The sequence below is a fragment of the Hemicordylus capensis genome, chromosome 12, assembly GCF_027244095.1.
Source record: "Hemicordylus capensis ecotype Gifberg chromosome 12, rHemCap1.1.pri, whole genome shotgun sequence".
NCBI classification, from domain to species: domain Eukaryota; kingdom Metazoa; phylum Chordata; class Lepidosauria; order Squamata; family Cordylidae; genus Hemicordylus; species Hemicordylus capensis.
In genome coordinates, this window is record NC_069668.1 from 9858434 (window position 1) to 9885126 (window position 26693).

General features: G+C 47.0%; 3 protein-coding genes across 29 annotated transcripts in view; 1 reads left to right on the forward strand and 2 right to left on the reverse strand.

The window, feature by feature from the left end:
• Positions 1-20371, reverse strand: part of ASPA (aspartoacylase) — a 41708-nt gene extending 21337 nt beyond the window's left edge. For 3 of the 15 annotated variants that reach the window (XR_008311771.1, XM_053274761.1, XM_053274760.1), the window contains exons 1-3: positions 17622-20369; positions 13689-13823; positions 8905-8976 (exon numbers count right to left, since the gene is read on the reverse strand). The gene's annotated coding sequence lies outside the window, so the exon portion shown is untranslated. Of the gene's footprint in view, positions 1-1678; positions 1866-2844; positions 3587-4951; positions 4971-6299; positions 6462-8904; positions 8977-11210; positions 11226-13688; positions 13824-14571; positions 14677-17621 lie in introns of those variants that run through there. The other 12 variants (XR_008311770.1, XM_053274758.1, XM_053274748.1 and 9 more) reach the window with 11 other exon arrangements.
• SPATA22 (spermatogenesis associated 22) lies at positions 1855-11666 on the forward strand. 13 transcript variants are annotated; one of them, XM_053274737.1, is made up of 9 exons: positions 1855-1944; positions 4392-4452; positions 5695-5823; positions 6773-6833; positions 6999-7088; positions 7768-8083; positions 9540-9669; positions 10966-11063; positions 11297-11666. In XM_053274737.1, the coding sequence occupies exons 2-9, from the start codon at positions 4410-4412 to the stop codon at positions 11486-11488; spliced, it is 1059 nt and encodes a 352-aa protein (XP_053130712.1). In that variant the 5' UTR covers positions 1855-1944; positions 4392-4409; the 3' UTR covers positions 11489-11666. The 13 variants fall into 13 exon arrangements, with proteins under 13 accessions (XP_053130712.1, XP_053130718.1, XP_053130719.1 ...); XM_053274736.1 differs by lacking the exon at positions 1855-1944 and adding an exon at positions 2429-2604; XM_053274735.1 differs by lacking the exon at positions 1855-1944 and adding an exon at positions 2755-2840.
• The window catches only part of LHFPL7 (LHFPL tetraspan subfamily member 7), a 50049-nt gene continuing 38069 nt past the window's right edge, over positions 14714-26693 (reverse strand). Inside the window, exon 3 of the mRNA XM_053274762.1 lies at positions 14714-20622. Within this exon, the coding sequence (XP_053130737.1) occupies positions 20396-20622 (227 nt within the window). The 3' untranslated portion in view covers positions 14714-20395. The remainder of the gene's footprint in view (positions 20623-26693) is intronic.

Consider the following 26693-nt stretch of genomic DNA (forward strand, 5'->3'; position numbering starts at 1 on the left):
ATGCGGCAACTTGAATTTTATGTATTTATTTATTTGACAGATTTGTATACTTCCCCCTCCTTCTCTGCCCTCCCATGTGATCGGATCCAGAGTAAAATCTGGGCAATCCGGGCAGTGCATTTGAAATCTGTGTAAATCTGGGTGGAATTTAGCAGCCAGGGGGAGGAGTCAAAATCTGGGGACTACTATAAATTCTGGGGGACATGGCAACCCTAACCTTAAGGGATGGAGCTGCTCTGGGAAGAGCATCTAGGTTCCAAGTTCCCTCCCTGGCAGCATCTCCAAGAGTGGGCTGGGAGAGATTCCTGTCTGTAATCTTCGAGAAGCTGCTGCCAGTTTGTGCAGACAATACTAAGCAGACAAGTATTCGATCCCCTATCAACCAGCAAGATTTCAGGCTCCCAGGTGTCTTTTCACTATATGCAGGTAACGAGCTGAGATGAGGAACACCCGCTGTAAGGGAGTATAAAAGACACCTGTCCATAGAAGCAAGCAACCACTCAGCTTCCAAACTCACCACCATGCCCAAGACCAAAGAGCTGTTGAAGGATGTCAGGGACAAGGTTGTAGACCTGCACAAGGCTGGACTGGGCTACAAGACTATCGCCAAGCAGCTTGGTGAGAAGGTGACTACAGTTGGCACGATAACTCGCAAATGGAAGAAACACAAAATAACTGTCAATCTCCCTCGGTCTGGGGCTCCATGCAAGATCTCACCTCATGGAGTTGCAATGATCACGAGAACGGTGACAAAGCAGCCCAGAACTACCAGGGGGGAACTTGTCAATGATCTCAGGGCAGCTGGAACCATAGTCACCAAGAAAACAATTGGTAACACACTATGCCGTGAAGGACTGAAATCTTGCAGTGCCCGCAAGGTCCCCCTGCTCAAGGCAGCACATGTACAGGCCCGTCTGCAGTTTGCCAATGCACATCTGAATGATCCAGAGGAGAAATGGGCGAAAGTGTTGTGGTCAGATGAGACCAAAATCGAGCTCTTTGGCATCAACTCAACTCGCCGTGTGTGGAGGAGGAGGAATAATGCTGCCTATGAGCCCAAGAACACCATCCCCACCGTCAAACATGGAGGTGGACACATTATGCTTTGGAGGTGCTTTTCTGCTAAGGGGACAGGACACCTTCACCGCATCGAAGGGACGATGGACGGGACCATGTACCGTCAGATCTTGGGTGAGCACCTCCTTCCCTCAGCCAGGGCATTGAGAATGGGTCGTGGATGGGTATTCCAGCATGACAATGACCCAAAACACACAGCCAAGGCAACAAAGGAGTGGCTCAAGAAGAAGCACATGAAGGTCCTGGAGTGGCCCAGCCAGTCTCCAGACCTTAATCCCATAGAAAATCTGTGGAGGGAGCTGAAGGTTTGGGTTGCCCAACATCCGCCTTGAAACCTTTCTGACTTGGAGAGGATCTGCAAAGAGGAGTGGGACAACATCCCTCCTGGGTTGTGTGCAAACCTGGTGGCCAACTACAAGAAACGTCTGACCTCTGTGATTGCCAACAAGGGTTTTGCCACCAAGTACTAAGACATCTTTTGTGAAGGAATCGAATACTTATTTCCCTCACTACAATGCAAATCCATCACTGACTTTTGGGCACTGGGCTTTTGAGGGTTTGTTTGTTGTTATTCCGTCTCTCACAGCTACAATAAACCTACCATTCCAATTATAGCCTGGTCATTTCTGTGTCAGAGGGCAAACGGACAAAATCAGCAGGGGATCAAATACTTATTTCCCTCACTGTAGATGGACCAGCTGTCAACTTGTGTAGGACAAGAATCCAACCCAGGTTGGGGATCGGCACACACTCTCATTTTGTGATCATGTGCTCATAAAAAGCAAGTCAGGAGACAGGGGAAGTGATGGTGTGCGAGGCTCCTGCTGGGTCGGAGGGAACTGTGGAATATGGTAGCTGTGGAACGAGGTAGGACTGAAACCCCTCCGACCCAGCAGGAGCCTTGCAAAAGACCATTCCCCTCACCGCCTACCCTGCTTTTTACGAGCACACAATGACAAAACGGGGCTGTGCACAAAAAGAGCCAGCGTGGTGTAGTGGTTAGAGTGCTGGACTAGGGTCGAGGAGACCCGAGTTCAAATCCCCGTTCAGCCATGAGACTAGCTGGGTGACTCTGGGCCAGTCATTTCTCTCTCAGCCTCACCTACTTCACAGGGTTGTTGTGAGGAGAAACGTAAGTATGTAGTACACCGCTCTGGGCTCCTAGGAGGAAGAGCGGGATAGATAGATAGATAGATAAAATAACAGGGCTTCCCAGACGTTGTGGACTACAACTCCCAGAATCCCCAGCTGCAATGGTTTTGGCTTGGGGATTATGGGAGTTGTAGTCAAAAACATCTGGGGGACCCTGTGAGAGGGAACACTGGTTCTTTTAAATATTTTAAATTTTATACACCGCTAGAGATGTACATATCAAGCGGTATAAAAATATGATAGATAGATCAGACAGACAGACAGATAGATAGATAGATTTGGCTCCACTCTGCACCTGAGGAACAGAAAAGGGTGGGAGGGGAGAGAGAAGAACCTGACTAACTACATGGATTATTATTGCTCCATATTAAGATGGTTACTACTACTACTAATATTACTACTACAATGAATACTGTATTTGTATACTGCTTTTCAACACAAGCCCCCAAAGCGGTTTACACAGAGAAATAAACATAAACATGTTTGTTTGTTTGTTTGTTTGTTTGTTTGTTTGTTTGACATTTTCTATCCCGGGGGGACACAATTGGGGGTTGGGGAGCATTAGCCCAGGCCTCACGCGGCTGAGGCGGTGGCATCCGCCCTGGAAAAGGGTACCTGAGGGGGGGAAATGGCATGTCATGAGGTGTAGAAACAAAAGAAAGGAAAGGAAAGGAAGGGGAGGGAGGGAGAGAGAGAGAGAGAGAGAGAGAGAAGCAAGCCTCAAAAGGAGCAGGGCGCCTCAGGGCCTCCCAGGGTTTTGAACAGGGCCTTTTGGAGGCACTGGTCCAGCTGCAGCCTTGGGCTACCAGAGTGAGGCGCTTTCCCGCCATTTCTGCCCCTCACAGTTTGCTTCTGGGCGGCCATTTCTGCCCCTCACAGTCTCCTGGTTAAAGGGACTGGGGGGCCTTCCACCATTTTTCCCGGCTCTCAGATTCGTGCCACGGACATCTAATTGCAGGGTTCCAAGGTTAACCTTTTGGGCAAGAATTCACCTCCGTCTATAAAACCAGTCTCCCCCTCACAGTTTTCGGCTGGCCATCCTTTCTAGGGCCTCCCTCTCTCACCCCATTTTAAAGGGGTCATCCTTTGCAGCCATCCCTCACCTACTGCGAGGGCTGCGTGCCGGCAAAACCTTGCCGTCAGCAAATTCCTGGTTGGCGAGCCATCGAAATCAATAGGAAACAGGGGGTTAAGGTTGTGAAAAGACCAATTATTATTTTTTTAAACCAAATAAGAATGGCCAAAAATAACCCGGAATCCCTTAAAATCACCAAGAACAAGCAAGAGGAAACTGAGCAAACTGGACCTCTGGAAAATTTTGAAACCCACTCCCCAAATCACTCAAAGGCACTTCTGTACCCCAAAAAACCACTCAAAAGTCACATTAAATCACGAGGTGTTGGCAGGGCCAGCAAGAGGAATGAGCGGGTTGGACCTCTGGACCCCCTCAAATTGCAAAAAAATTCACCAAATCACTAAAAAAATCGGGTTGCGGTTAGCGAGACCGGCAGCAATTTCCCAGCTGCGGATACTCAAAACCGCGATTGGGAAAACTGCGGTGGGCGAGAGATGACTGCATTCCTCTCATTTTAACGAACAGGCAGGATACAGATCCAGTTAGTCACGACTAAGAACTACTGAAATAAATGAGACACGGTTCACTTAAGACCTGTCAATTTCATGGACTGACGAGCTTGACCTGAATCCTGCACCCGTTGTGCAAATGTTTGCATTTGCAGTTCGATATAAACTAAAATGTACAGTCCATGGGAGAAAGTCGTAGGGTAAGAGTCACCATGTTAAAAAGAAGCAGAAAGGAGGCTCTCTCTTCGTTCTACCTAGAATGACTTGTTCCCCCACCCCATAATGCATAAGCAATTTAATCCCAGCGACTGTATGCCACATTACAGATAGCCAATATACACAGAGTCTGTATGTAGAAATGCCACCTGTGTTATTATATGTATCTATCCACACGCACAATTTATGTGAGATATGGGGGAAACACAAATTTGCTAGTGCCATATTGTATTTTCCACTTAGAAACGCCGGCATGATAAATTACACTCAGGTTTTGCTACTCTCTTAACTGCTGCATCCAAAAGAAATGGGATACTCTGTAACCCTCCCTTTTTCTTTTTCACCCCACCTTTCTTGTACAGAAGTTTTGAAAAAACACTATGAAGAGGAATTTCCCTGACAGTTCAACTCGTAGTACAGCAGGTATCAGTATTAGCAGTGAATTTGCAATTCATGAACACGGCTAACAGGATATTTCCTGGATTCACTTGCCCAGATGCTGACTTGGTTGCTGCGTTTAGGTTTCTGAATGGTTAAGTATGTTTTAGCATGCCTTTTAAGCTTTATAATGCTTTGGGGCCTGGCAAAAAGCAGTTTATAAACATGAAAGATAAGGAAACAAACAAAATGTCAATTGTTATGATACATGGGTGTGTTAGTTTGGCCTGTAGGTGTACGCGGAGGAAATGGCTTGATAAATAAAACCAGCACTCATGCCTCCCCTTTCACTTCCCTCACTTTGTCTGCTTCTTTCACTGACATTCTGACTGTAGGTTCTTTGGGGCAGGGACCTGCCTTTATGCTATCACAGAGTGCCAGGTACATCAACGATAGTAAATAGTAAATAAAAATAACACACACACACACACACACACATCACATCATAGCTGTGAATATAAGTTTGGAAGTCTGAAGGAAATACCTGGTGAAACCTCTGTGTGGAGGGGGGGGGGGGCTGCCAGCGGGAGGGGGTGGGTGGGCGGCGGCGCTGGCCTGGAATCCTAGCAGGCAGAAGGTACATAAGCAGCCTGCATAGATCATTCCCCCCTCCCAATCCCATGCAGAAGCAGAATAAATTATTCAGATACATGCCTGCATGCAAAATGTCTGGTTCACACGATATACATGAATAGGACACTTAATAGATTTGCACACCAACCCAGAGCCCCAGAACCCTCTGACCCACATATGGCCCCTTCCTGCAAAAGAAATACACCTATCCTTTTGTGTGCTTGAAAAAAAGCCAAATTCTGGCTTACGGCCCATTTGACCCACGAGTATACCCCTTAGGTTCTGGCATCCTAAAGGCAGGATAGCTCTGTGTCTCAGAGCCTACATATCTACTGCCCAGAGACAAAAGTTTGGGCGGTATAGATAGATAGATAGATAGATAGATAGATAGATAGATAGATACTGTAAACTGCTGGATTAGGTAGGGGTGTGTGTGTGTGCATGCATGCATGCATACCTCATACAGAGGTGACCTAGGTAATTTTGCAGCCTGGACCTAAAGGCTTTTGGAGGATCCCTACTGCAAGTTAAGCATCATTTTTTAACATGTAGGTTCTTGAAGGCACAAGACCACACCACACCACAGACTGAGCACCTCTGACCTCATATAGCAGCTTACTAATAGTCCAATTATGTTGCAACTCTGCATTTTAGGATGTCTGTCTATACCACTGTTCAACCAGAAGAAAAGGAATAGGCAACCACTCACTTCCAACCCACTTAAAAATGAGATAAATTCCTGCAATTCAGCTGAAAATTTGGATTTTTCTACCATGCTTGCAGGTATATGTGTGTGTGCGTAGATAGATCGAGAATTTATTTTGTTGGGGCATTTTAAAAACTGGCGGCAAAAATTCTATTCTGAGGAAAATTCACTCTCTTCTCAGGAATTACATGGCAGGCTGGCATTTAAATGGAGGGTTTTGAAACGGCCTCTTTTTCTTTCAGCTGACATTCCCGTTGTGTCATACAGGAAGGAAGATTTCTAGCGTGCCCCTGTACTGCAGCAGACAAGATATCTGTCGCCTCTAATATGCTTGAAAAGGCCACAGTGCAGAATTTTGTCAAGATTAATTATTGTAATAATAATTAATCCTATTATTGTTGGTTAAAAGGAAAAGGGGGAAATGTTATTTGTGAAGAAACTTCTACCTTCTAATTGCCTGGAGCTTTTAAAATGCTGCCTTTGGGAAATAGGGATGCATAATAGAAACCATAAAATAGCTGCTTACCCAGCCTTTTCAAAGAATGCACTTAACTGGTATAGGGGCACGAAGGAGGAGACAAGGTGGCAGGCAGGGCCCATCCATCTGGATCAGCAAGGCCTTATCTCACAGGTGCAATTGACCCCACCCATGTGGCTGCAGGTGCCTTCTGCATTCAGGTACTGGAGAGCTGAAGAATAAACCTGCGGAAAACCACCTCCCATGGGGCTCCTGTAATGTTTAAAGGGCAATTGTGACCTCATGATTCACAGTTTCATGCACACAAGTGGCATTTCCTGTGAGCAACAACAGCACCATTCTTTGAAACACTGGAAAATGCTGTGTGCGCACCTCATGGTTGGAAAATGGAGCATTCCTGGAACGGGGCAAAAATTCACAATAGTTAAGTGGATGATAGAAGAGTGCAACACAATTCACATGTCTGTTTTTTGAAAGATCACAAATTCAGTGTTGCAAGATGGCGATCTAGGTTTAATTAACTGTTCTGTGTCCTTTGACTTGTAAAGATTTCGGCTGGGAAGCGGCCAAGCCAGAGCCAACTCGATTACAGAAAACATTAGGCACGGAGTACGTAAGAAAAGCAAAAGCATGTTTTAAAACGTTAATCTGTTTCCTCCATATATATATATACACACATTTAATTTCTGAAAATAATTTCTTTTAAATTGTGGCCATGAACTGTTAATAAACTTTGTGTGTCTCCATTATTCATTGCAACTTATGTCTTTGAAGCCGAACAGAGCTTTCGATGCCACCTTCTCTGTTAAAGCACCCCCAAACACCAGAGCCTACGCTATCAAGTGCAGGAAGGAACAATTGGAGGTTGGTAACATTTCCCCAAAATGTATGTCAGTCAACAATTGAGGTCACAGTATTGTTCATTCCAATAGTAAATAGTCTTAACTGGGCATGAATGAGCGTTGCTTCACTGTGGTCCCCATGCATAGCTTTTTGAGTTAATTGACTTGATTTGTTTTGTTTGATCCTCGTACTTTGTTAAAGTAGTCGAAGTAGAAGCGATCACAGACACTCACTGGTCCCTCCTCCTGCCTAGCTTTTCACTGGTGCACAATCAAAAGCTGGCAATGCACACAGCTCCCAAAGTTGGACAGGACGCTTGTACTACCCAATTAACAATCGTGCAGACTTTCTTCTTATGTTGTAATGTAATGTTACAATATCCACAATTCCCCAGCAGGAAAATGAAAAGTATCATTAGGTCAGGACATGGGTATGTTATACTAGAATTACGGAGGGATGATTAGCAGCATGTTTAGGACAATACGGACTTGGATCTCGAGTTTGCCCATTTACTCTGAGCAAACAGCCTCTTTGGGAGAGACTTTTCTGGAGTCAATGGTTGAGGATCGTGATCACAGATAGTTCTCTCTCAAATTAGTGGGGATTGAGGAGGAAAGGGTTTCAGAGTACAGAGTGTTTAAAGCAAATCGTTCTGTGCGTGTATTTTAATTATTAAGCCATATCAACTCTTTCCCTGCAGACTAGAGGAGAAAAACAGCAGTGCTAATGTTTGGAAAACCAGTGACCACCCAGTTTTTGGTAGCAGAACGGAAAACAGAAAGATTCCGAAGCTGGACAGCTCAGATTGCATAATGGGGGCTGAATCAAAGCAGCAGAATTTAACTGGCCATCCAAAGCCAGGAGTAGCAGAAAGAAGCCCTTCATTCACAGCCCAGAGGCCAACCGGGTTAAATACGATGCAGAGAGACCTGCACGGTCCAAGAACATCGTATACATTCAAACCCAATTCATACCAACAAAAGGTTGATGAGAATAAAGATAAAAAAAGGATTCAGGTAAAACTTAAGTGCACACATGGGGGGCGGGGTTTGGAGCTTGCTTTTTTAAAAAACACACACCCCTACTTGCCCTGGTTTGCATTTGGATGGGATACTCCCCTTAGGGGATGGGTCCCACAGCTCAGTGGCAGAGCATCTGCTTGCATGCAGAAGGTCCCAGGTTCAATCCCTGGCAGCATCTCCAGGTAGGGCTGGGAGAGACCCCTGAAACTGTAATCGTGGGGGAGCCGCTGCCAGTCAGTGCAGACAATACTGAGTTAGACAGACCAATTACTCAGTCTGACTCAGTATAAGCCAGCTTCCTATGTTCCTAAGGGAACTGTTGACTAACATACATTTAACATCAAGCAAGAATATCAATCACTTCTTCATGTATGTAGCTTTTAAATGTTGTTTATTCCCCCCCAAATATAGATCATGCCAGGGGTCTCAAACTTGGGTACCTAACGTTGTTGGACCACAACTCCCATGATCCCAAAGGCCATGGTGGCAGGGGATGAGGGGAGTTGTAGTCCAGCAACATCTGATGACCCACGCTTGAGAGCCCTGGATTACACTGTAAATAAACACACAGTTGGGAAATGCTTGACTGACAAAGAGAAGGATGCCGGTTCGAATCCCTGCTAGTACTATATCAGGCATCAGTGATACAGGAAGATGCTGAAAAGCATCATCTTATTCTGCGCGGGAGGAGGCAATGGTAAACCTCTCCTGTATTCTACAAAGACAACCACAGGGCTCTGTGAGCGCCAGGAGTCGAAACTGACTTGACGGCACACTTGACCTTTACCTTTAGGACGCTGTTGTCCATTACTTACATATTTAAGCCGTAATGATCAGGTCTATTCTACTAATAGCAGCAATGCTCTTGGTCCCGTTTACACCATGGCCTGCATTAAGAAAGATTAAGGGATTAATAAAAGCAACTGTGCTGTTCAGTTTTTATTCCTAAACTGATAGTGCAACATAATTTAAAAAAAAAATACTTCAGTTCATGTACATGTGTTTCAGTCTTTAGTTCAACATCACTACCCTTTAATGAAACAGGTGGAGCATATTTATATAAATCTTTCAAGCATGTTTGTGCTATTTTGGTCCTTTGGGCAGCAATTTCCCCAGGTTATCAGTCTTGCACAGGAGTGATGTGTTCAGATCATTTGTCACTTAAGGTGCAGCCATTCTCACGGCAGTCTGTGAAATTGCCCTGGAGGAAGCCGCCTGAAAATTGTGACATGGTTTGGCTCAGTTCAGGCCTGAAAGATCACTCCCTTTTTGTATTCTCATCTCCTACACCGGGGCATTGCAAAAACGAGGTTAGAGAAGGCAAGAAAAGCCAATAACGAAAAGATCACCTTAAATATCAGTGTATAGCATGCACTCACTCACCTGAAGTGCACATACTGTTGGAAAGGTCTGTCACTGACTTGAGTTTTCATTTGCCTCCATGTGAAAGAACGTGCCAGCAAATCAACTCAAACTGAAAGAAAGAGACAGCTCTCTCCGAATTATCTCTGCAGTCATTGAAAGCATGAAGCACTGGAGTCAGTACACTCACAAAGCTCCACTGCTATTTGAGGTGTTAGGTAAGTAAAATGGCGGGGTTTGGGGCATGGTGTCAGGCACTACAAACCCAGAAAAGATTAATACTATTTTTAAAAAAGTTTTTTCAGTAATCTCATTGTTAAAGTCAGAGTCAAAGGAAACAAAAAGAGGACATGCATAGGACATGGGTCCCCACACCTGCACCTTGCAGGACTGTCAATCTCTTTCTGTTGTTCCTAATGAACTGCAACTTATACACATATTTTCAGCATATTAATTTTTGAGCTGGTAATATGAAATGAGATCTCTCCAATATAAAAAGAGAAGCACTATTTACATATCTTTTATATTTTTCAAGGCACAAGGCTGTATCTGAAGGCCAGGAACTCACTTAGCTTTCTTTCTTTCTTTTTTTAAAAGGGCTTCAGACAAAGAAAAAGCTGGGATGTTTCTTTATCTTGGTACATTTTGTGTTTGACTCTTAATCAGCTCTTCTTCACTTAACAAGTCTGGGTCAGCTGTAGCGTGACATTCTCATTTCTGAAAGAGAGTTCTTTGTTCTGCTCAGCTGCTCCCCTGTTGCTAAGCTTGCCACTTCTCTATGGAACTCACCCCCAAAATAAACCCCATCCCTTCCCAGAACCATCTTCCTGGCCACACCCTTCACCAATATTATTATTAATCAACTTTCCGACCTTCCCTCTTTCCAGTATTCTCCAAAGGAGTTGGAACTGCCCGCCAGGAAATCTAGGGCCAACAAAAGGAAGCACTTTTTCACACAGCACAGAATTAATCCATGGGATTCTTTCCCTGCCAAAGAATTTAGTGACGTCCACCAACTTGGATGGCTTTACAAGGAGCCTTAGACAAATTTATGGAGGACAGGTCTTTCAATGGCTACTAGTCCTGACGGCTACAGGCCCAAAGGCAAGATGCCTCTAAATACCAGTTGCAGGGGAGCAACAGCAAGAGAGTGGACATGCCCTCACCTCTTGCCAGTGGGCTTCTCAGAGGCATCTGGTGGGCCATGTTAGGAAACAAGATGCTGGACTAGATAGGCGTTGGGCCTGATCCAGCAGGGCTGCTCTTGTGAATTTATTTCTTTTAAGAATGTTTTTCCGAATCTTCATTTGCTGTTTTCTCCAGAGGGTCTTCATATCTTTGCAAACAAGTTTATATATAAGATATCCTACAAAGTGAACATGGTATGATCTTAAATCTATAACCACAGACCAAAACAACTCACTAAGAGAGGAGGCAACATATTGGCACCCCACTCATATCTTCCTACAATCCAACTAAATGGACATTGATAAAAGACATTAATCTCATTCTAGGCACTCTGGATTCTGCGGTGACCCCTGGACAACACAGTGCAAAGACTTTCCTTCTGAGAGACAGGAAGGAGAGTGTGTCCTGTGTATTCTATGAGATTGTAAGTATTTTCCACGCTCATCCAAGGATGTGCGACATCACCAATACCTTGTTTTTAAAATTATTTTGGGGTTTTTTTTAAAGCACAACCCACATTGCTTAAAGTGATCTAATTTGTTATGATGAGGCACAGACATCCAGCACTCACTATTATAAAATGTAATTCTTCAGTCCTTGTAAGGAGCCTGTTTAATGCTAAGCAAAGGACAATGACCTCTTCCTCTTTGAAAACAGGATCGGGAGCTTCCAAGATTAATCAGAGGCCGAGTCCACAGGTGCGTGGGAAACTATGACGCAAAACGGAAGCTCTTCAGGTGCGTCTCCGTGAGAACGGCCACTGTTTCCGAACAACAGACTTTTCAAGATTTTGTCCAAATTGCAGATGCAGAGATGAGTGAATACGTGAAAACAAGCAACGAAGTTTAAGTGTTGACGTCGCAGTTCAGATCGGTGAAAGAAACGAGGCAGTTTCTCCACACCTCATTAAGCATTAACAAAGCATAACATTAAATATTTCCAGAGCTCAGATATTGCCAATGCCTGTGCTAAAGCACCATTATCATTAGAAGCTACCTAAAAATAAAAGCATTCCAATCTGTTCCCATTATTGTTTTAATCTGGAGTTGCTTATTAGGCTATCTAGCCGGCGTAGCAATTAACATTACAAAGGCTATAACTCATCAATAGAGGACTTGCTCCTGCTTGTTAGAAGGCCTCAAAGAAGGAACATAACGAAATAAAAATCTAGGAAAAAATCTCTCTCTAAGGGCCTGGAGAATTTTGGCAAAGGCTAACCAATACCCCATAAATCCTGGCATTATTGAGAATATTTATATATTGCTTTCCAGCAAAATGTTCTCAAAGCAGCTCACGTAGAAAAAGAAATAGAAATGGTTCACTGTCCCCACAGGGCTCACAGCCTCTTGGCCCAGTTAGCAGGGGTGTAAGATAGTACTTGGCCATCAACAATGCATTAATGGGTATCACTAAAGAAGTTACAGGGTAGCCCTTGCTGTCGGGGCGGGGTGGTGGTGGTGGAATTACATGTCCTCTACTCTCAGGGGTATAGCAAGACATTTTTCATTGGGGGAGCAGAGAAAGAGCAGAGGGTCAGGAGGACTGAGGGACAGGTCACCGTAAAGGAGGTTTATGGTTAAAAAACCAATACTATGGGGGTCAGAATTATCGTTTGAGGGGGCACTGCCACTATCTGTGCCCTATCACTACAGCCCTGACCACTCTTCTACCTTTTTAGAGGATATGGGTCTAAGGATTTCATGGAGCTAAGTTGGGCTGTCCACATCTCCTTATCAATCAAATTCTCGATCGGTTTTGTGGATAATCTGCTAACATCACCCACATTGTATAATCCATATTATCATATCAGGAAGGTAGAAACTTTATCTGAAAAAGAACATACTAAAAAAGTGACGTGATTAGGAAGTCTCACTTGGAAAGTTGCTGAAAATCGAAACATTGTTTAACAGCATTTAAGACACAGCAATCATTGCATCTGCAAACACTTACCACTAGATAACCCTAAATAACTAATGTATAACATTCTCTTCAGGAAGCTGTGAAGGCATCAGTAGCAACTTTCCTCCTGGGGCAAAGGAAAGCTTGAGGAAGTGGTTTTAAGGGTACCTCCCCCCACATCCACAGATGCCTTGGTCATGATCCAAAATGGAGCCCCAGAAAAACAAAAAGGTAATGATTCAGTGTCACATCATCTACTTCAAAATACTCCTAGGGGCTGGGGAAAGCATTTCATCTCCCAACAGAACAAGATGCAGGGTGAGAGAAGAATGTTTTCATATCCCCATGTCTCTTTGGCACAGTTCTTTATGAAGCTGTAAGATTGGTGGTCCTTGTTCCAGTTACTGCATAGAATGGAATTTAAGCCAAGTTCCCCGCATTCAGAATTTATATGACCACTCAGTTCAAATCACTGTAGCAGAAACAAACAACTAATTTTGCTACTATCTCAAATGGATTAGAAGTAATCACAAGATCAATAACAATTCAAGACTATTATCCTTTTGCCTTTTTTCAGGGTAGTTATTCCAAGCAATTGCTCCGAGTGCACAACTTTCAAGAATATTCAAAATATTAGCCATCAATTTCATTCCAGGGGTGGGGGGGATGCTTTAAACTTTGGCGTTTAACTTTCACAGGAGATGCATTTCATGCACCTGATGGAAAGAAGGCCTAATAATAATTATCTGGATACAGATAATTATAGGGCATAGTTGGAAATTAGTTGGTTTCATTTATCCACTTGGTATGGGCAACAAGCCCCATTTACATTTGGGCATAAATACCGGCACCAGATTGATAGTCCACGAAAGCTTACCCTAAAATACATTTGCTAGTCTTTGAGGTGCTGCAAGACCCTTGCTTTTTCTGCAACAGACTAACAAGAGTCGGTTAAATTCCCTCTGGAATTTAAATCTCTTGTGCGAAAACCTCTCAAGACTGAGACATCTGATTTAAGAAAAGGAAGACCATGTTTTGTACTATTACACGATTGGTCATGTAAACAAGGGAGGACCAGGCTCAGATGCAACATGAACAGATCTAAAGTTCTTGGCTGACCAACTGAAAAAAAGCACTTTCAGAGCAATACCTTGAGGTGGCTGCAGCACATTTAGACCATGGCAAGAATCCAGAGAAGCACGGAGGAATCTCTATTTGCACAGTCAGACTTTCAGCTTATCTCCCAAACAGCCACTTATCAATCAGGGGGCCTTTGGTGCAGCATCTGAGAGGTCAAAAGAGACACAGAGAGGTCAAAAGCAAGCTGGGCAGAGAAGTACTTGAGGTGGGTGCTCAGGGCTCTTTGGATCGGGGCCATATGTTCCAAATATGGGAAGTGACCTTAGCTTTTCCTACAGTTCTTGGTTCAACTGACACCCTTGTGGCTCAGCCAAACTGTTCCTGAAAGACTCAAGAGGCGTTTAAAAAGCGTTATATAATTTCATGGTGGTGGGAGAAGTTCTTGAAGCAAGACACGCAGCCTAAAACCAGATTGCTTCTAAGATGCATGCTTAGTCCTCGTTTGGACTGTAACTATTGAATTGGCCATCGGGGACCTTCCTGTTCTCTGAAGCCATATACTCTGTATGCATGAACAGGAGTTATTTCATTTTCACAAGGTGCATAGTCTCTTTCTGTAACAGACCACTCAGTAGTACAGGGTTCATTTTGCATAGACCTAGATTAAACCTAGATTCAAACAGTTGTGTGAACCAACAGCTTCTCTGTTCTCTTCTGTAAGTGGAGATTCTCAGAGGAGCTGTTGGTTCACACAACTGTTTGAATCTAGGTTTAAAGCTGGTAACTGACATTAACATGAGTGTGAATCTCAGATTCATCTTGGGATTCAAGTTCAAACCAACACTGGTACTCTTGGCATGGTTTCACACAATCACACTAATGTTGTTTACTGACTTTAAACCTAGATTCAAGCAGTTGTGTGAAACAGGCCCTACTATTTCTGAGTTACATACCACCCGGAGTTACAGGATCATCTGCTACCGAGACTTCTACATACACTATTCATCTATCAGTGCTTTCCTCTTCCTCCTCCTCTAGTAACTGCACATGTGAGAGTTTTGCTGAAATTATAGGGGGAGAAATGAAAGCAAACTCTTGACAGCATGAATTGCTTTATTATAATACAGTGTTGGCAATCAGAAAATTCACATTTCAAATAAGTGTTTTATTCAACAAGTCAAATACAGGGAAGGGAAATGTCAATATTCTAAAAAGGAGCCATCAAGTCCAAGTACAGAAACCACAGTAATGGAAAATACACCTTTTAGTTACACATAAAAATTATATATATATATATATATTTAGAATAAAACTTGAACCTGAACCAGTAATTTGCTTTTTTTCCAAGGAAGGAAGAAAACGATTTTGCACAATTTAACTCGGAGAGTATTTGTTCAAAGGTAATTTTTCAGCATTAAGGAAAGCAGGGCGAATTATCCTCTCAATTCAGCCACCCATCTTTGCCTGCTTTGGACTCCGTTAGTGATTGTGTTTACCTGCAGGTTTGCCATCTTGAGTCTCCGTGGGTGCCTTGTGCCTACCAAATCACTCTTCAGGTCAAGGCACACATCCATGTTCGGCACTGTCTTCACTGATTCTGTGTTCTGGGCACTGCTTTGGGTGTTGTCTTTCGGCTAAACTGTGGTTTTCAAATGTCTACACAAAGAACTAAGAGTAAGTGCTAACTTGTGGGTCTGGAGAGGCCAGCCCAGCTGGGTCTCCACAGACAGAACTTTCAGAACAGCCAAAGCCAGCTCAAACCCACAACACAGGGGCATAGCTAGGGGAGAGAGGTCTCGTGTTCGCCCCTCTTCCCGGCAGCCGAGATAATTAAGAAAATAGGGACGGGTGGAGCTGGGGCCCCCGGGGTTCTTTGAACCCATCTGCTCAATTACAGCAACAGCCCTGCCACAACGCCTCTCGAAAGAGACAGTCCCCACCTTCAAGCCCGGCTCTTAGATTCGGAACAGGGGCTGGCACCCCTTGGCACTTTTGCACAAGGACTTTGAACTAGTGCCAAGCTCTCGAGCACTAGCTCATATTGTGCTATGTCAGACGCTCAAATTCCAGGCACATATTGTGCTAGAGGGAACACCCACACAACAAGGTGTGAAACCCGTGGCCCACCTCGTATCTTCTGCAGGGAAATTCTGTGCATGAGCACACCAGCGCGGTTCTGAACACCCCCACGACGTAGTAGTGCAGGCGTGCAAGCCTCTCGTGCACCTTGGTACCTTTGCACAAGCAGAGCACCAATCAGGATGCTGGCCAGTGTTTCCAAAGCTGCTGAACAGCCGAAGGAACATTTGGCAAGAACTGGAGGTGGGCTTCACTCCTAATGCATGAAAAGGTTGGCTTTGGGGAATAAGAGCTCCCCATCCACAAATGAGTCCATCTCCAGTATTTCTGCATCATCATACAGAGAGGCAACAAGAAGCCTCCTCTTAGGTCCGATAATGCTGCTCCTCTCGGCATTAGGTGCGACTGTATGTTCTGATCACTCCTGCTGTAGAAGTGTGGCAACATTATGGGCCCAGCAGGGTCTGGCTGGAAAGAGGCAAGGCCAAAGGAGTAAATCACGCAGAGAAGCAACAGGCAGCCTCCTCCGCTTTGGGCTCACCCAGTGGCTTAGTGATGATTTTATTTCTCGTGGCACCAGCACCAGGTTCTCTTGCGGCATACCATTTGGGAATTACTGGCGAGGGGTAATCAACGTGTGTGTGTGGATCGGAACGTGGCTTTGACTATGTTTGGAGAAGCAGAAACAGGAAGTTTGAGGCACTTGAGCGTCCTGTCCCCCTCCCCTGCCGACCACTCACTCTATTGCAGGTACTTCTACAAGAGAACGTCTTTATGGCAAAAATTATGGCAACTAACAGATTGTAGGCCTGTTCACACAACCATCTGAATCTAGGTTTAATGTGGGTTACCAACATTAGTGTGCTTGTGCAAATCCATGCGAAGGTGCCCATAAACCGCCTTGACATGGGTTCACCCAACCACTTCAGTGTTTGTAACCACCCACATGAAACCTAGAGTCAGACGGTTGTGTGAACAAACCTACTGTTTATCTGCTCACGGGCAAATGCATATCCACCAGTTCTTCTAACTGACCAGCATTCAGCTTAAGAACTGTTCCCTTTGTTTGCAAGTCACATTACTAAACTGTAGTTTTAAAAGCATTTAAAATGATACGAAAGAATACAAAATGGAAGCATTGTCCTATAATTTCTGATATGTACTTCAAGGGCAAGGTGTTATTTTTAACAGCATCACTACGTTCAAGTCCTAGAAACCAGCTTTAAATATGAAACAGTTTTGGTTACAATACACACTTGTACATATCCCTAAAAACAGACACACACACAAACAACCCTACCAGAGTCTGTCCATTGGCCATTTGTTCAACCAGAATCAGCATCGTGGGAACGCACAGGCTAATTCAACCCACTGTTTGAAAGACAAGATTCCTTGCACAGACCAACAAATGGCTTTTCTCACAGCACACTTAAGTGAACAGATGTAAACATTGCACAAAACTGATAAAAACCACACAGAAACACAACTTCTACAATATCATACCACATTTTCACTGGCTGATTTTTTTTTTAACTTTATGCTCATTATGTTGTGTACACTTGTTAAAAGGCACAGGTTGGTTAGGAAAGAAAAGATGCAACTTTCCAGTCTTTACATGATGATGGTTAGAATTTGCTTTCTAACTCTTGGGCTGCTTATATTCCCTTCCTGACTTACCAATTACAAGAAAACTTCCACGCCGCCCCAACAGTGTCGAGAGAAGCAGGCAATGCTACTGACGACCCCAGTGAAATACAGGTGAAATCTACAGTAGAAACTATCCAGCTTGCTTTGGGCTTAAGAAAACAGGGGGTCCTGCAAATTCTCTAGCAAAAAAAGAAGTAACTTATTAATTCTGGCCACAATAAGATATGTACAGGTGTGCACATTTTCAGCAGCAAGTCCATCATGGCAGTACACTCACCCCAGTTTAGGCACACAGAAGCATCTTCTCCCCCGGGATCATGCTCAGGGGAAGTGGTTCTTTCTGGGTCGCGACAGAATCTGGGCTTTCACAGGGCCGACAAGCTGAGCCTTGCGTCGGCCAGGAAGCCACCTCCCCCTTCTCAGAGCAGATTTGTAAATTAAAGTTCAAAGGACTTTAGAAGGAAAAGAAAGCACCATTTTATTCGATAGATCACCAGGCAGGCACTTGGAAGTCAAGACAAAAGCAGAAATCTGACAGCCCGCCGGAAGAACAGAAACTGGGGCAAGGATTTGGAGCCAGGTCTGTCTGTCCCTGGGAAGAGAACAGGGGGCAAACACCCCACATGAGCCTCTCTTCTGTATGCAGCCTAATTCCCCTGGAAGATGGGACTGTAGCTCAGAGCACCTGCATCTTTGCAGGCAGAAGACCCCCGGTTCACTCCCTGGCAGCGTCTCCAAGTAGGGCTGGGAAAGACGCCTGCCTGAAACTTTAGAGGAGCCGCTGCCAGCCAGTGTAGGCAGCACTGAGCTGGGTAAACCAGTGGTCTGACTCGGTATAGAGCAGTTCCCTACGTTCCTAGGGCTTCATGGCTGAGTCCCTGATTTGCAGGAGGTGGGCCTGAATTAAACCCCAGGCAGCGTCTCCAGGCAGAGAAAGCATTATTGTGCTGTGTCTGGAGTGTTGTGCCAGAAACATCCTTGGAAGTTTCCGGCGAAGCCCTTCCTAGGCTCTCTGCACACATGGCATCTCCAGCAGAGTCACAGGAGCAAGGTGGAGTTTATAATTGACGACAAGGACCGATTCTGATTAGTTGCAACAATACAGAAGCAACCCAGTAACGGCCAGAGACAATCCGATCAAAGGATTTTGCTGCGAACGAATCGTCGGGAGGACACAAGGAACGCCAGAACTGTTGATTTCGAATGAGATGGATTGCAATCAGGAGCTGATCACTTTTAAATTTAGGATAAGGCAAACGGTGCAGTTTGCGGCAGTCGTTGGCAGTGAGCCCGCAGGAAATGCCAAGGGTGCAGCTGAAATGCAAAATATTTTGCTTTCTTTTCTAGAGCTGCTAACTCTGGCTGAATGTTACATGTAGAGACTTTTCTCCCCTTCCCACATATTTCCCAATATAGAGCCATTCAAACCTCCAGGACTGCATTTGAGAGTCACCTGGAGAGGGATACTGGTTACCGGTCAATCCTGGCCACCCCATTCTCTCCCCATGGGAAAATTCAGTTTCGTTTTGACAGGACAGAAAGAGCCAGCTCTACTTATACCAAGTGGTACATGACGTCACAGGCAGCCTGTTATCCCGAACACCCTTACCTAGGAAGTGAATCAGGCAGAGGTCTCTGCTTCATGCATTTAGGGCGACTTTCCACGGATCGACACCGTTCTTAACACAAAAACAGGACCTGTCACACTCTCTGGCTAGCGTCCTTGTGATCTGCGGACAAAACTCAGGGTGTCAAATGTGTATTTTTAGATAAGTGGTTTAACTCTTCTAATCCTTTACATGTGGACATTGTTAAGATATGTGCCAAACTCCTTTAACCAACTACAAATGGGTTACTCTCTGTGCATGCCAATCTGCAGAAGGGAAGAGTCAAGTCCAAATTTCCCTTTGGGAAGAAGGAGGAAGACGGGGAAAGGAAAAAAAAGAATCGAAATTAACTGTTATTGCTTAAAGAAACCAAAGACGTAAACCTGTGTCGTTTTCGCTGCTTGAATTGCTTCACGTAACTCCACGTTCAATTTGTAGGGTTCTGATGTTTCACGTAGCAACAGGCTTTTAACAAGTTAAGGGGCCTGTATAGCAAGAAGAGTAGGAAGAGGCACGCCTCCCAAATTACATGACTCCAGGAGCACCTTTATTTCTCTCCTAACTTGTCGATTCCGTACAGCATGCCTCTTGCTCCAAGCAACCGAAATTGGCATGCACACATACTAGGTATTCACGTCAAGGGTGCAATGCCTCTTGCTTTACAACAATCTGGTGACACCCTACCGGTGCAAGGACATAGGTCCGCAATTAAAGAGCCCCCACCACCACCATCAACACATGACCATGGTCAATTGCCCCACCCCTCCTTGTGGTGGGGGTCAGGATTCCCAACATCCTCTCCGGACTTTCCCAGACTTGCCCATGCCTGACATCCAAAAGCGGGCCTTTAAACCTTACTGAGAAACCTGCCCCCCTCCTATTGAAATTAGGCCTCTCAATATTAGCCATGTTTTGTGTTTTTGTTTTAAAGAAAGACTGTTGTACAGTGGAGTGCCTGGATGCTCTCGGTGTTCAGGCACATAACTGGCATGCACAGATTTAACACAGGTGGTGGTGGGGAGGTGCCCCTGCTGAACCCGTCCGCAAACATCCCCCCACCCACCCCGGCATCGTATCATCTAACGATTCTAACCCCACAGCGCGCTCGGTTTGAGGAGGGCTCCAGAAAAGTCCTAAGAAGATACAAAAGTGAATTGAGGCTTTAAGAAAGGTTTCGAGACACCAAAGAAAAGTGGGAGGTAGACAGATATTTTGAGGATAAAAACGGGCGTCTCTCTTTTTTGCTGAGGCCTCCAGCCGTTCAAGGCAGCACGGAAGCGGCGTGGCAAACTTGACTGCAGATCTGGAGGGTGAGTTTTTTCCCCCACGCGGACGGAAGACTCTTTGGGTCTCTCTCTCTCTCTCTAGCAATCAAAATGAAGTGCTCCAATGCTTTGCTGCCCATCGGCTTCAGACAGGGACGTCCTCTTGTTAAATAAAAATACTATAAAATAGTGGGGATCGGCGTCGGAGAGGCGTGCTCTTTTGGTGCATATTTGGCAAAGAACGGCAAGAAGACAGAGAGCATGACTCCGACGATGGCCAGCATAAAACCCCATCCGATTTGGCAATCCCCTGCATAGTAGATGCTTGCATTCTCACAGTGTCTCCTCACGGCAGCAGAACCCAGGCCGAAGGGGTAGACCAGGAGGCCAAAGCCCATGATGAACACTAGGGAGAAGAGACACAAAAAGGAGACAGTTTTAGAGTATGGAAGTCCTTTCCCACTGCAATTCCAAGTATACACTCATTTCTCCCCTGCGTCACCTTAAGTGGTGCAGTGGGGAAATGCTTGACGAACAAGCAGAAGGTTGCCGGTTCGAATCCCCGCTCGTACTATATCGGGCAGCAGCAATATAGGAAGATACTGAAAGGCATCATCTCATCCTGCGCGGGAGGAGGCAATGGTCAGCCCCTCCTGTATTCTACCCAAGACAACCACAGGGCTCTGTGAGTGCCAGGAGTCGAAATCGACTTGGCGGTACACTTGACCTTGACCCTTAAAAGCACCATCTCCCAAACTGTGCGCTGGGGGCACAGTTGAGCATCAAGAGAGAACTCCCAGCACCCATGTCGATAAAGTGTCATTTCAGGCCCACGGTGCCCACCCATAGAGGAGGCTGCCCACTGCGACTCTGCATGATTTGCTGCTATTCCAAAGTACTTCCCCACTACAATTCAAAATATACACCCGTTTCAATAAAGTGTAACTGCAGGCCACAGAGGAGGATCTCTGCATGATCCAGTGCTGGGATCAGGCAATTCTGCTCCAAGGAGGACCTGGCTGGATCAGTGAATCAGGTCCGACGCAGTCAAAAGAATTACCTGCGCTCAGGTAAAGGTAGAGAGTTTGTCACTCTTCCATGCTCTAAAAGTATTCCCTGGGGAGGTGATCCAGATTCAGACCAGGGCAGGGCAAAGGATCAATCTGGGTCAGGAGGAACCCACAGGACCTACTTAGTTCAGAAAAGCGAAGCAGAAGCACCTCTACTTGGAGGAGGCACTTTAAGCCACGCGGAATTCAACCCTGACAAAAAAAGAACAGACGCATTTCCAGCTTCTTTGTGCCCTTTGGTGGAATCTGGCCCTAGCATGGTACCACCTCCACACCTAGGGTCCCGAGGACGGCAGAGCGGGCTCGGAGACAGCACAGGAGACTTGCTAAGAGGCACCTGGGTCCCCAGAGCTCCTCTGGAACGGGGACAAACTCTGGCTACTACTCAGAGTGCTGGATATGGAGAATTGAGTTGGGGCTGGGGGGCTGGGCATCCTTGTGCTCCAAGAGGGTCTCCTCTGGGTCAGGGTCCAGGCGGCCCTTCACGACACTCATGAAGGTAACAGGGTTACCTTACCCCACAGACAGCTACCTCTGGAGGTAAGGGTCTCGAATTGAGGACTCTGGCCATGGGATGCAAGCAAGCACCTTATGGGGTTCACCTTTGTGGGGCTGTCTCAGCCTCTGTTGCCTGTCTCCAGATCTTCCTTCATTTTGTCACCAGGGTCCTTCAGACACTTAGTTTTTCTCCCCCTGCTCATTAAGAATCTCTTGCTCGAGTTCTCTGCCAGAAAGCCATTGTCAGCTGCAAGGTGGTTTATAGCCGGCACCACAAGCATCCATTTAGCAGAAGGTCACCTTTTTATTTCTGCTTTCTAATCTTCCCGACTTCGGAAGAGAGCGGGTGTCACTCCCCTCGGCTGGTGGTTTACGGGCTTGCGTTCCCCGAGACGCACAGTGGCTGAAAGTTTCCACTAGATACAACCTTCTTGCGTGCGATTTATAACTCGGCCATAAAGCACGGGTTGGCCCCCACTGAAAGCAGATAGTGGAAACCTATTTCTATAGCAATACCTGGCTTTCTGCTTTGCCAGAGCAGGAATGCATAAGTCCAGTTCCCAGGGTCAAATGCTATGGGAGATGCAGGATCCTATCTGAGGACACACAGCCCAGGAGCCTGGGCCACAAATTTTGGCTAGTAGTGGCCCCATCTCAGGGGACAAAGGCTCATCGTGGGTTCTGGCAACTTCTCCCCCCACCGTCAACTGAGTCAGGCCACTGATCCATCTAGCTCAGGATTGCCGACACTGACTGGCAGGGGCTCTCCAAAGGTTCGAAGCAGGACTCTTTCCCAGCCCTGTCTGGAGATGCTGCCAGGGATTGTAGTTGTGACCTCCTGCGTGCAAAAAGCAGGGGCTCTTCCACTGAGCCACAGCCCCGTCCCCCAAGGGGAGTATCTCCCAGCGCTCACATAGAGGCACCCATCCAAATACAAACCAAGGCAGATTCTGCTTAGCCAAGAGGACAATTCAGAGAGAGAATTTCCTCCCTCTCTCACAACACTAGGACCAGGCTTCATCCCGTGAAACGGATTGCCAGGAAATCTAGGACCAGCAAACAGAAGTACCTTTTCACCCAACGCATCATCCACTTGGGGAATTCTCTGCCACGAGATGTGGTGACAGCCCACAACCTGGATGGCTTTAAGAGGGGTTTGGATAACTTCATGGAGGAGAGGTCTATCAATGGCTACTAGTCGGAGGGCTACAGGCCACCCCCAGCCTCAAAGGCGGGATGACTCTGAGTCCCAGTTGCAGGGGAGCAACAGCAGCAGGAGAGAGGGCAGGCCCTCATCTCTTGCCTGTGGGCTTCCCACTGGGGCATCTGGTGGGCCACTGTGTGAAACAGGATGCAGGACTCTATGGGCCTCCTTGGGCCTGATCCAGCAGGGCTGTTCTTATATTCTCATGCTTGCTACCATAAGCTCTCCAGCTCTTCACCTCACCACCACATGGCAATGCCTTCTGCCAGACGCACACCCACCCACCCACCAACTAGTTCCAGACTTCTTCCACAGCCTGACCCCCACACCCTTCCATTTTTAGATGTTCTGCAGGGAGGGGAAAAACCTGCCATTCACACGAGGGAGTCTAGATGGCAGTAGAGTCCAGGTCTCGGCGGCCGTTGAGTGCCTGGTGAAGGCAGACCTGAACCTCTCTGGAAGTGGAACACAAGAGGAAACTGGGGGAGCGTCCCCCTCACCAAAGTGGGGACAGGGGGAAATAGCTCGTGGAGCCTTATAAAGGCGGGTGGAGAGAAGCCCGAAGTCTCCTTTGGCAAGCCACCGGAGGCAGATTCTTATTTCAGAGCAGAGGGCGGCCACCACCAGTTCGGATCCTGAATAGCTGGCGCTTGCGTTGTGGAAGAGGGGAGCAAAAGATCCACCCTCTCCCAGGGGATTTCCAACCATGCTTACACAGCATCGGCCATCACCTCGTGCTGGTGCACGGAAGCCACACACCTCGGCTCCAAGCCAACCCCGTCCTGAGCACCGCTCAGCCGTCTCCTACCACCCTGGACTTATTTATGTTCTACTGGGGTTGGGACGCATCACTCCTCGTATCCCCCTCCTCATATCACAGATCTTCTGTTGCCTCTTCTATCTGCACCATTATGCACAAGTGAGAGTGCACACACCTTTCTTTCTTTTTAAAAGAGAGTCCCAAAATGTCAGCCGTCACCTATAAACAGAAAGCACCCACAGCGCAGTAGTAGAGCATCTGCTTTACATGCAGAAAGTCCCAGGTTCCCTCCCTGGCAGCATCACCACGTAGGACTGAGACTAGAGACCCCTGCCTGAAACCTTGGAGAGCTGCTGCCAGTCAGAGCAGACAGTACTGAGCTAGATGAACCAAGGGTCTGGCTCAGCAGACGGCAGCTTCAAGCAATTCATAGCTCAGTGGCAGAGCACCTGCTTTGCATGCAGAAGCAGCTCCCACTTTCACTCCCTGGCAGCATCTCCAGTTAGGACTGGGAGATGCCCCATCTAGAAACTGGAGAGATGCTGCCAGTCAGTGTGGACAATGCTGAGCAAGATGGACCAATCCTCTCACTCAGCAGACAGCAGCTTCCTCACTTATAACCAGGGGGTTCTTCAACTTGAGTCCCCAGATTTTCCTGGACTACAGCTCCCATGGCCTCCGGCCACTGTGGCAGGGCATGATGGGATGATCCAACATCATCTGGGAACCCATGTTTGAGGGCCCTGCTCCAAATAAAGCATTATTATTAGGATGTGTTGTGGAAAGCGACACCTTTAAAGGACCACCTGAAAACCCAGGTTGCGAGCCGAGAGATTTCCAGGCAGGTGGACGGAAGCTGGATCCCGCTAACAAAAGCCAGAACTCCCGACCAATTATTCTATCAAAGCCGCCCTAACGACAAGCAAGCGCCAGACAATACCGCCCCGTCTGTATCTGAAAAGCCGCTATCATCTTCAGGGGTAGAAGAATAGAAAGCCCCATTCAGTCGCCGTGATAAAAGGCATTTTCAATTTAGCAGTTCTTTCTCCTTTTTGAAAAAAAGTCTTTTTCTCTCTCTGCAAAGAATTATCCCTTTTGGCTTAATTTCAGCTGCGGAGGCTGCAATTCCGAGTTATTTGAAAGCAATGTTGGATCGTTTCCAACGGAATGGAGCATTACGTCAATTCCCCTTTCTCTCCTCTCCCCCGGGGGCTGCAGTCAGCAGATACAACATGACAAACCTGGTTGCAAAGGAGGCCTGGTCCGCAATCCTGGACCACACGGTCCGCTTCAGGATGGGACCGCAGAATAGTCTGCTGAACTTTCTGGCATCAGCCAACCCTCTCCACATTGGGTCATCTGCCAAGGAATACCTGCTTGCCTGCCACCACGATCCTGGCTTCCCCCGCCGCCTCCTCACCTCGCCCAGCCAGGCCCACCGCCTCGGCTCCTCGGCTTGTCCCCGTCGCTGCCAGGCCAGGCCCACCAGCGGCCATGGCCGCCGCCGCCGCCACTGTTCTCCATCCCCGCGCGCCAGCCAGCCAGGCTGCAAGCGCAGCCACGCATGCGCAGAACACCTCCCAGAGACACGGACGCAGATACCCTAGAGTTTTATTATATAGGATAGGTCTAAGGGCAGAGAGCAAGCCTGAATTGTCCCCTTTGCTAAGCAGGGTCTGCCCTGGTTTGCATGTGAATGGGAGACCACATGTGAGCAGTGTAAGATATTCCCTTGAGGGATGGGGCCTCTCTGGGAAGAGCACCTGCTGGCTTGCATGCAGAAGGTCCCTCCCTGGCAGCATCTCCAGGATAGGGCTGAGAAGGACTCCTGCCTGCAACCTCGGAGAAGCCGCTGCCAGTCTGGGTAGGCCATACTGAGCTAGCTAGACCAAGGGTCTGACTCAGTATATGGCTGCTTCCTACGTTCCCATTTGCTTGTATATATCTTGGCCCTGGACTTGGGAGGGTTTGTGTGCTGCAACCCACCCACCCCCCCCCACACACACACATTGCAGCGAATTCTGGGAAGCGTTCCAGAGTGCCGATTCCATGACCCCTCCGGGTCACGTGGTCTCCGCGGCAAGAAGACCCTTGACTGGAGCCGCTTCAGTCAAGCACACCCGAGGAGTCCCGCGCACTGCGGGTGACCTGGAAGGTGACACTCCACTGCTGGTTTCTGACATGAAAACAAAATGATGGAGCGTTTACCAGCTCGGCTCTGCGGACCGGCGGGGGGGCAAGCCAGGAGATTTATGGGCCTGATGTGGCTCTCTGTGTACCTAATGATACTGTTAGAGAGTGGCACGTCACCCCCTTCGGGAAGGATGAAGCAATCTGGCGTGGGGCAGGCTTCACCGGGCGGCTGCATTTTATCACCAGCAAGGAAGGTTAAAAGATACTCCGTCTGGTTGGCAGGGACCCAGACGCCAGGGAGCGTGAAATAGGCTAATTGGGCTCCCGGGCAGAAAGAAAACTCCCAGCTGCTGGATCACTGCGGGATCTCAGAGAGCACAAACTCCGCCTGGGCAAAACCCCAAAAAACCAACCAGACGGGAACGTACCACTTAACTTGGCGAGATGCGAGCCTTTTTCCGGAGGGTGCTTTGGGGCCGCTCCTCACATAAAGACACCACAAAGCGGGGCAGAGAGAAGCAATTGCGTAAAAGCAGCGACAGACATAGTCGCAGCAGTCAACATGAGGGGCAGGGGAGCACTCCACTCCACAGAGGAGAGCGGCCCCTATCCGTAGCTCCACTCATAGGGGGGCAGCTGGAAGAGGCAGTCCAGGCCTGGAGAGAAATAAGGTGAGGGTGAGTGGCTTGGCTTCTGGGATCTCTCCATGGTCCTGAAAGCTTGTATTCAACCACCCTGCCTTTCTGCTATCCTGGCTCTCCTTCCTTCCTTCCTTCCTTCCTCTCCCTCTCCCAGGGTTCTCAACCTTGGGC